Source organism: Ovis aries, chromosome 13 (assembly GCF_016772045.2).
Source record: "Ovis aries strain OAR_USU_Benz2616 breed Rambouillet chromosome 13, ARS-UI_Ramb_v3.0, whole genome shotgun sequence".
Lineage (NCBI taxonomy): Eukaryota > Metazoa > Chordata > Mammalia > Artiodactyla > Bovidae > Ovis > Ovis aries.
The window spans coordinates 59,331,395-59,341,868 of NC_056066.1; the positions used below are offsets into that span (position 1 = coordinate 59,331,395).

General features: G+C 44.0%; 1 protein-coding gene across 1 annotated transcript; it reads left to right on the forward strand.

Moving 5' to 3' along the window:
- Window positions 1-1,076: 1,076 nt before the first annotated feature.
- Window positions 1,077-9,629, forward strand: SIRPD (signal regulatory protein delta). Its single transcript, XM_027976439.2, has 4 exons — window positions 1,077-1,152; window positions 6,792-7,139; window positions 8,844-9,194; window positions 9,544-9,629. The coding sequence occupies exons 1-4, from the start codon at window positions 1,077-1,079 to the stop codon at window positions 9,627-9,629; spliced, it is 861 nt and encodes a 286-aa protein (XP_027832240.1).
- The last annotated feature ends 845 nt before the right edge of the window (window positions 9,630-10,474 follow it).

Here is a 10,474-nt window from a genome sequence, read left to right on the forward strand (position 1 = left end):
CTGGCCCCAGGCCCAGTGCAGACAGGAGAGGCAGACGTCACTGTCCCAGGTATGTTTCTGTGTGTGTTGCTTTTACCTCTTTGAGAATGTTCCTCAGACCTCTACCTTCCCCATTCTGTAATGTACAAACAATCACCATCTCGAAAACTCTCAACTTCCTTCTGTCAAATTATCAAAAATAACTTCTCTGCAAGAGGAGAAAAGAGGCAACTTCCTATATTATATGCAGGGATCCTCAGCAAAGCCAGGAGCCCACACCAGACATTGGACTAGGACTCATTTTATACCTTTGACCCCTCTGGAGTGAAGAGGAAGAGTCTCTCATAAAGCTCAACTATATAGCCAAGAGGATGAGGCCAGAGATTTACCTTCCTTCCTGTAGCTCCGCGGCCCAGGGAGGCCCTGCTACTCAACTCATGCTGGAGCTTTAACCCACCTGCCCATCATGAGCTTCCAGAAGTCTCTGGCCCAGACGCCATCTCTGAGGATGCTAGATAGGCAAGGGCTGACAGAGAAGGCAATGGCACCCCACTCCAGTACTCTTGCCTGAAAAATCCCACGGATGGAGGAGCCTGATGCGCTACAGTCCATGGGGTTGCTAAGAGCCGGACACGACTGAGCAACTTCACTTTCACTTTTCACTTTCATGCACTGGGGGCGGAAATGGCAACCCACTCCAGTGTTCTTGCCTGGAGAATCCCAGGGACGGAGGAGCCTGGTGGGCCACCGTCTATGGGGTCGCACAGAGTCGGACACGACTGAAGCGACTTAGCAGTAGGATTAGGGAAAATCTCTAAGGTGGGATGAGACACAGGAAGGAGCACAAGCTTCGGGTGTCGTATCCCTTGGCTCTGGAAACCCTGAACGTTTCCAGCAGCAACTTATCTGTTTGTAGCAACCTTGTCTGTCCAGTTTATAATTTCAAAGAAAAAGTGTCCCAGGCCCACAGCTTTTCCCCTCATCACAATCCTGTTCCTCTGACATCATGGAAGTGGGAACCGTCTTCTCTCCATAGAGCACAGAGGTCCAGGCCCCTCCAGGACCACACTGACCCCGAGCAGGCTCCAAGGGCCACCATGATGCCTGTCCTTGATTTCCCATCCTGCCCACGTCTGCCCTCCCTCCTGCTGGCTCTGCTGCTGAAACTCACAGGTGAGTGGGACCTCCCTCTGCCTGGTTACCATTTCCTCCCCACCTGCTTCCTTAGAATTTCTTTGAGGAGGGATTTCCTTGGCCCATCGTGAAACAGGCAGAATTTAGAGATCTAGACTTGAATGGCCTCCAGCACACAAAATCTCCTAGTGACTGTATCTGTTTCGCACCTTTGAGTCAGGTAAAGGACTCGTCCCCATGATCGGCAGGCTGAACGGAGCAAACACCACAGCTCTCATCCCCCAGCCGCTGGGGACACAAGGCTGTCTTTTCATTGGTCACCAGCACAGAGTCGGACACGACTGAGCGACTGGACTGAACTGAACTGAAGTGAAGAAAAACATCTTAGAAAAGATGAGATTATAAAAGCAAGAAAAGAATCCACAATGCCCCCATCGGGAGATAATCAGTGTTAAAGTTTTGCAGAGGTCTGAGTGTTCAGAGAATGTTGGTCAGAAGCGCACCCTAGAGGTCTCTCTGGGGCAGTGATGGAAGCTGAGCCCTGCAGTCTCCCTAGCTTAACCGTGTGGTTCTGCCTCTATTTGCTGGGGGGGAAAAAAAAAACAACACCAATTTTGTAGAGTCTTTCCCCCAAGGACATTGGTCCATGTTGGTAGAAGCTTTGAGTCCCGATTGCCACAGAAGATAGCTTGAGGGGTTTAGATCAGATGAAGAAGGAAGCAGACCATTATCTGAGAGTGAGGAAGAGGTGGGAAGGCTTGGATCTTAAGGGAGTGAAATATGTGAGGCACTCCACACCCACTGGAGAATTTTAACCGACATCTACACAAGAATTCACACCAATTTTATACAATCTCTTCAAAAAATTAGAAAAAGAAGCCACACTTCCAGACTCATTTTATGAGGAAATTACTACCTTGATAGCAACAGTAAATAAAGATTGTACATAAGAAAGAAAACTATAGCCCAATATATGTCATGAACTTAAATACAAAATTCCTCAACAACGTATTGTCAAATAGGATTTAACATTGTATAATGTTACATATTATGACTAAGTCAGATCTTAGTTTCAATACTGAGAAAATCAATCATTATAATCCATCACATCAAATTAAAGAGGAAATAAATTGCATGATCACATTAACTGATGCAGAAAAAGCACTTGACAGATCTAACACCTATTAATGATGAAAACTCTCAAACTAGAGATAGGGAGGAATTTCCTCAACTTGATGACATCCACAAAAACCCTACAGCTATCACTATACTCAGTGGTGGAAGACAACGTTTTCTTTCCAAGATAAGGAAAAATGCAAAAATATCTATCCTCACAACTCTTATTCAACAAGTGGAGAGAGAGAGAGAGGAAGAAGGAAAGAATACAGATTGGAAATGAAGAGAGAAAATTGCACATACCATGAGTTTCTACATAGAAAATCCCAAAGAATCTACTAAAAATCCACAAATGATCAATCAAATCAATCAAAAAACTCCCAGAACTGAGTTCAGCAAGATGGCAGGAAACAAGATCAACACACAAAATCAGTTGCATTTCTGCACTGAAACAAGGGCCTCCCTGGTGGCACAGCCTGCAATACGGGAGATCTGGGTTTGACCCCTGGGTTGGGAAGAGCCCTGGAGGAGGGCACGGCAACCCACTGCAGTATTTTTGCTTGGAGAATTCCATGGACTGAGAAGCCTGGTGGGCTACAGACCATGGAGTCTCAAAGAATCAGACACAACTGAGCAACTAAGCACAGCACATACTGAAACAAGCATGTGACCATTTAAATTACCTCCAAGAAAGGTAATCCATTCAGTCTCTCAGTCATGTCTGACTCTTTGCAACCCCATGGACTGCAGCACACCAGGCTTCCCTGTCCATCACCAACTCCCAGAGCTTGCTCAAACTCATGTCCATTGAGTCAGTGATGCCATCCAATCATCTCATTCTCTGTCATCCCCTTCTTCTCTTGCCTTCAATCTTTCCCAGCATCAGGGTCTTTTCCAATGAGTCAGTTCTTCACATCAGGTGGCTAAAGTATTGGAATTTCAGCTTCAGCATCAGTCCTTCCAATGAATATTCAGGACTGATTTCCTGGTTGGATCTCCTTGCAGTCCAGGGGACTCTCAAGAGTCTTCTTCAACACCACAGTTCAAAAGCATCAATTCTTTGGCATTCAGCTTACAGTCCAGCTCTCACTTCCATACATGACCACTGGAAAATCCATAGCTCTAACTAGATGGAACTTTGTCGGCAAAGTAACATCTCTGCTTTTTAATATACTGCTGAGGTTTGTCATGGCTTTTCTTCCAAGGCACAAGCGTCCTTTAATTTCATGGCTGCAGTCACCATCTGCAGTGATTTTGGAGCCTAAGAAAATAAAGTCTATCACTTAGGTATAAACCTAATTTGTATCAAGAGCTGTGTGAAGCAAGCTACAAAATTGATCAAAAACATCAAAGAAGAAAGAACTGAATATGTATATTTATTTATATATAAATATGTATTACATGTTTATAGCTAGTAAGATAAATATTGTCAAGGTATCAGTTCTCCCCAACTTGATCTATATATTAAATGCAATCCCAATTAAAAGCAAGCAGGTTAATTTATGGATAGTGACAGATTGATTCTGAAGTTTATATGATGGAACAGAAGATCCAGAATAGCCTACACACTACTGGAGAAGAACAAAGTGACTTTTCACAAAAATTAATTGAAAATGAATCATATGAGTGTGCACTGGTAATAAAGAATAAAATGTTGCAGTATTTAAAAAATGGATCATAGACCTAAATGTAAAACACGAAACTATGTAGAAGAAAGTTTAGATGACCCATGGTATGGCAATGACTTTTAAAATAATAGACTTTATATTTCAAGATAGTTTTAGGTTCACAGCAAAACTAACCACAAGGTACAAGGATCTTCCACACTACTCCCCACCCCCAAGCATCCTTGCCTCTCTGTTTTTAGCATCCTCCACTAGAGGGATCATTTTGTTAGAACTGAGGAAGCTGCAATGACAAATTATTAACAGCCAAAGCCCAGACTTTTCCTTACGGTTCACTCTTGGTGTTGTACATTCCGTGGATTTGGGTAAATGTATTATGATAGGCATCCCCCAGCTTTATGGTATTATACAGGGCAGTTTCCGCATCCTACAATTATCTGTGCTCTGCCTGTTTTTCTCTGTTTTCATCCTACTCCCTGTCAAGCACTGATATTCTTATTGCCTAAGTTTTGCATGTCATATAGTTTCCTGTCATGTAATTAGAATCCTGCAGCGTGTGCATGCTAAGTCCCTTCAGTTGTGTCCAGCTCTTTGCGACCCCGTGGAATGTAGCCCACCAGGCTCCTCTGTCCATGGGATTCTCCAGGCAAGAGTACTAGAGTGGGTTGCCGTGCCCTCCACCAGGGGATCTTCTCAACCCAGGGATGGAACCCACATCTCTCATGTCTCCTGCACTGGCAGGCGGGTTCTTTACCATTAGCGCCACCTGAGAAGCCTCTACAGCATATGGGCTCATCCTTTAAATTAGTAATAAACGTTTAAGGTTCCTCCATATCCTTTCAGGGCTTATCTGCTCATTTCTTTTCGGCGCTGAATAATATCCCACTGTCTGGATTTACCACAATTTCTTTATCCATTCACCAACTGAAGATCTTCTTGTTTTCATGTTTTGAAAGTTGTGAATAAAGCTGCTATAAATTATGCGGGAGAGTGTGTTCCAGGCCTCTCTCAGCTTCTGGTAGCCTCAAACATTCTTTAAATTGTAGATGGTGTTTTCCCTGTGTCTTTGCATCATCTTTCCATGCATGACAACTAAACTAGGCTGTGCCTGAATTTCTGATTCACATAAACCAAACAATGATGAATAGGTGTTTCTTAAGCCAATAAGTTTGTGGTAATTTGTTATTCAAAGATAGAAAAGAAATATGCTAGGCTTGAGAAATCATTCAAGAGGAAAAATCTTCCGTAGTTTGTAGAACTTATCTTACATATATTCTGTGTATCTTCCATGAAGTCAGTGTCAGTGCTCCCTGAATAATACTCAAGAACGCATAACAAGAGCAGTACTGAGTACTGAGAATTTGTTGCATTGGGTTGAGCATCCATAAACATTACACATTTTAATAACTGAGCTGTTTTCACATTGCAATAGCCAGTTTTATACCCCTTAAGGAAAATATACATTTCATGGAGAATGCAAGTCTCGGTGTGTATCTGGGCACCTGGGCTTCCACATGAAGAAAGGGAGATGCCTGCGTTTGAAAACTGCGCTCTGTATATAGCATGTTGGTTATCAGCACAATGTCCTTAGCTTTTGGCCTTATCTCTAATTCTGGTTGTTGTTGTTCAGCCACTAAGTGTTGTTGTTTAGTCACTTTCACTCTCATTTGAGAGGCTCTCAAGTTCCTTTTCAATTTCTGCCATTAGAGTGGTATCTTCTGCATACCTGAGTGAAGTCACTCAGTCGTGTCCGACTCTTTGTGACCCCATGGACTGTAGCCCACCAGACTCCTCCGTCCATGGGATTCTCCAGGCAAGAATCCTGGAGTGGGTTGTCATTTCCTTCTCCAGGGGATCTTCCTGACCCAGGGATCTAACCCAGGTCTCCCACATTGCAGGCATATGCTTTGACCTCTGCGCCACCAGGGAAGCCTCTGAAGTCGTTGGTATTTCTCCCTGCAATCTTGATTCAGCTGGCGATTCTTCCAGCCTGCCATTTTGCGTGACGTGCTCTGCATAGAGGGCTTCCCTGGCTGCTCAGTCAGTAAAGAATTCGCCTGCAGTGCAGGAGACCTGGGTTCAATCCCTAGGTCTGGAAGATCCCCTGGAGGAAGGTATGGCAACCCACTCCAGTATTCTTGCCTGGAGAATCCCCATGGACAGAGGAGCCTGGTGGGCTGCAGTCCACGGGATCGCAAAGAGTCAGACACGATGGAGTGACTATGCACAGCACAGCACTCTGCGTAGAAGTTAAATAAGCAGGGTGACAATGTACAGCCTTGTCGTACTCCTTTCCCAATTTTCAACCAGTCCATTGTTCCATGTCTGGTTCTGTTTCTTATTCATCTGCATACAAATTTCTCAGCAGACAGGTACATAGAGAAAAATCTGACTCAACTTTCATTTCACATTTTTTATTTACTGTAAATCCATTCATGGGTTCATTGACGATATGTTTATTTAGTGCCGACTGTGCTCCAGTCTGGGGCTTCCCTAAAGGCTCTGCTGGTAAAGAATCTGCTTGCAATGAGGAATTGCAGAAGATGCAGGTTCTTGGTTCGGGAAGATCCCCTGGAGGAGGGCATGGCAACCCACTCCAGTGTTCTTGCCTGGGGAATCCCATGGACAGAGGAGCCTGGTGGGCTGCAGTCCCTGGAGTCACAAAGTCTCGGACACAACTGAGTGACTAACACACACACATGCTCCAGGCTATTCTTATATCTTGATGGAGAAAGAAAGTTCCATTTTCCTTTCTATATGCTGGTCCTCTTCTCCTCATCTCACATGGCAATCAAATTTGAGATTTGTATACTTTGGTGCCAGTACATGTTGCTTAAGAGTGTGCCGTCAGACCCCCACCTTGATCTAGAACCAGACCCTCAGAGCATTTTGCACCAAGACAAGGAATATGAGAAATGACACACAGTTTCTTTCTAGGAACTTCAGTTGAAGATTTCCAGGTGAACCAGCCTGAGAGTTCAGTGTCAGCCAAGGTTGGAGATGTCATAACCTTGGGCTGCAACATTCCTGCACCATCTCCAGCAGGGCCTGTCTTGTGGTTCAAGGACACTAGGCTAGGACGAAAATTAATTTACAGTTTCAACGGACGCCAATTCCCCCGAGTATCCCAAGTGGTAAATCCAATGGCCAACCAAACAGACTATTCCATCCGCATCAGTGATGTGTCGCCTAAGGATGCTGGCATGTACTACTGTGTGAAGTTAACAATAGGGCATCCTGACATGGCATATATAGCTGGCCCAGGCACCTATGTGTCTGTGAATGGTAAGTACAGTTTGACAAATTCTGTCTTCCTGATTTTTAAGATATGTTCTTAAAAATCTTCAACTTGTACCAAATCATTACTCTACACTGGATACTGTACCTCTTCACTCACAATCTGCCCTATAGGCTGGGATTTTGCAGATGGCCCTTCTGATCCTTCTGGCATCCTATGCCCAATATTGAATCAGGCTGAGTTGACAGGCTATGCTCTTCTTTAATGGCCACCAGAAACCAAATTAAGGACAATGGACATTCCCCGTTGAAAAGATGTTGTGTAGGTAAAATGCACGACATGTGCGCACTCTATGAACACTTTATGAGCATGTCCAAAAAGTCAGAAAACAGAGTTTGGAGGCTTGTTTAGAAAAGCCCTCCTAGAGAGGCTGAGTCACTCTCCTAGCACTTGACCTTACCCTGATAATCTGCCCTGAGCATTGCACTCCAAGCTCTGTTGTCCTTTTATTCTCAGAGGACAGCCAGTGCTTCTTACTCCTTGCCACTCCGAATTAGTTTCATGAAATACTATGAGATTAGGGTATCCTCTGTTCTGCTGGGAAAACTTGTCTTCTCCAGTAATGTTTTCCTTAAGTTCAGCCGCATTCCATGGCATCTAACTGGTCATGGAAAATTCACACATTGATTTCAACTTGAAAAATATGGGTATAGATAGCTTACCTGCCATTCTCTCCTGGCTCCAAGAGTTCCCTTGTCTCCCTGCTGACATCTTAGGCCATCTATGATTTGATGCTTTGATAACTTGAAAGGAGAGATTATTATCAGGACCTGATATCATGTGGGGTAGTAAGGTTGGTGGTAGTGGGAATTAGGGGTCAGTGGTGGACCCTCAAAATTGATGCAATCCCTTGAGGTTCTTCTCTCTTTTTGTTGAGTAGAATCAACTGTCCCCCTCTTCCCTCTTGAAAGTGAAAGTGAAGTCGCTCAGTTGTGTCTGACTCTTTGCAACCCCATGGACTGTAGCCCATCAGGCTCCTCCATCCATGGGATTCTCCAGACAAAAGTACTGGAATGGGTTGCCATTTCCTTCTCCAGGGGATCTTCCTGACCCAGGGATCGAACCCAGGTCTCCCACATTGTAGGCAGATGCTTTACCATCTGAGCCACCAGGGAAGTCCCTCTTGAGGAGATAAGTAAAAGACTCACACTCTGCCTTCAAGAATATATGCCCACCTGATTTTTATGTTTCTGATTTCTTTACTTCCTCTTTCTCTACACTCCTCAGCATGAATGTCTCTGCAAATCAGTGACTGATTACCCTTCAGAGGAGAGGTAAAGGCCAATGCCAAGTTCTCTGGACGTGTGGGGTGGGCAGAGGAGACTTGGATCCATCTCCAAGTGTATTGAGCAATTTTTGGCATTTAGATAAGAAGAAGATTTATTTCTATGAACATTACCCATTCACAAACCCAGCCCTCCCTATCCATCTTCCTTTCCTTTTCTTAGGGGCTGAGGAATGAAATTGGGGAGGTGATTCATCTAGTCCTCTGAATTGACTCCCCTCTGTTAGCACTTGGGGAAAGAGCTGCCTGTACTTGCAGTGGCCACTCTAAACTCAGTGTGTGGGTACTCATACATATCACTAAAATGATGAATGATTGAGGCCCAACCTTGATCTGGATCCAGCTTTCTTAATCCTGCCTAGGTCAGAGCAGAGGAAATGGGAGATGATTTTGAGTTTCTTTTCAGGAGTCACACATGAGATGTTCAAGGTGCAGCAAGCTGAGCTATCACAGACTGTGTCACCTGGGGAAACACTCACTTTGAGTTGCAGCGTACCAGATTCATTTCCAAATGGACCCGTCTTATGGTTCAAGGGGACTGGACCAAATCGTGAATTAATTTACAATTTTCAAAGGGGTCTCTTTCCCAGAGTAAACCAAATTGGAAACATGGCCAAAGCTGGCAACAAAGACTTTTCCATTCGGATCAGTGAAATCTCTCTTAAAGATGCCGGCACGTACTTCTGTGTGAAGTTCAAAGAGGGCAAACCTGACATAGAGTACCAGTCAGGTCGGGGCACCAAGGTGACTGTTACTGGTGAGTTTGACTCTTCCACCTTCTGTCATGTGATATTGTGACAGTAATAATGTCCTCTAGTCATTGAACAACTACATTCTGCTAGATATCGTCAAAGGTACAGTATACACTTGATCTTGTCATTCTCTCAGAAACCTGTGATTTAAGTTTTTTATGGGAGGAGACTCTGAGTGATGAGAGACGTTTTGTTTAACATTCCAACATTCAACCCACCCTCAATAGCTAGGCTAAACCAATTAAGGTAGTTTCACCCCTACTGGCAGTTGACTCAGATGAGACTGACTTAAGTCAGTTTGTGTCCATAAGAGAAATCTAGGAAACTAATACAATTTTCTCCCCTGTTGGCTAGGAACAAGAAATACTTTTGTCCCGGATACTCCAGGCAGACATTTTTTGGCCATGAGGGGAACCAACTTGAATAAAACCCTACTCTAGAGAAGTGCAAAAATGTAACGAATGTGGGTTGACAACACTGAATATCCGTATTGCTCCTGATTCCAACCCCACCTCTGGACCTCCAATGATAGGAGAGAAAACCTCTCCTTAAGGCTGTTTGCTAAAGTCAGTACCGTCCTAAAGGATGCCAGCTGATAAAGAGCATCCACGGAGCACTGAAGTACAATTTCCAATCAGTTTTTTCTGTTTCTAAAGTCTTACTGTATTTTGTTTTTCTATTTTATTATGACCTCTGAGCAATACCCGGCCCGAGGAATGATTAAATTGGTGATATGAAAACATTACTGTTTATTGGGCATCTACAATATCCCAAACACTTTCCCTATATTATTATAGTTACCTGCATAGCAACTTGAGCATAACAATGCCTGTCCTCACTGCACAGATGAGTAAACTGAAACTCAAGGAGATTCAGGAGTACAGACAGTAGGGGATAGAGGTGAGGTTGGTCTGGGCTCCCTTCAGCATGCTTTATATTAGTGGAGAACCTTTTCTTACAAGAAGGAGGAACTTAATACATTAGTTTAATGACCCTCCCCTCTCCAAAGAAAACAAAGGAGTTGCGTGATCCTATACCTGAGGAGAGTTCTAGCTTCCTCATGTGTTCAAGGCATGAATCAAGAACAAAAAGTCTGGATTTGGGCTCACAGCCTCGAAGGCTTTTACTCTCTGAAATTCTCTCATCTCTGTCGCTTCCTATATTTGTCTTTCTTGCTTGTATGTAGGCCTTACCAATCCAATAAAGAAAATGTTGCCATTCATTCCCTCATCTTAGCAACCAGCATGGGAAGAGAGCTCCTTTTTCCCCAGACTCCACAAATGAG

Bases quoted from the DNA above. Each gene is read 5' to 3' on its own strand.
- SIRPD (XM_027976439.2), top strand. From the start codon at position 1,077: ATGATGCCTGTCCTTGATTTCCCATCCTGCCCACGTCTGCCCTCCCTC. The intron at 1,153-6,791 runs GTGAGTGGGACC...GTTTCTTTCTAG, and splicing joins TCTGCTGCTGAAACTCACAG to GAACTTCAGTTGAAGATTTC. The intron at 9,195-9,543 runs GTGAGTTTGACT...CCTGTTGGCTAG, and splicing joins CACCAAGGTGACTGTTACTG to GAACAAGAAATACTTTTGTC.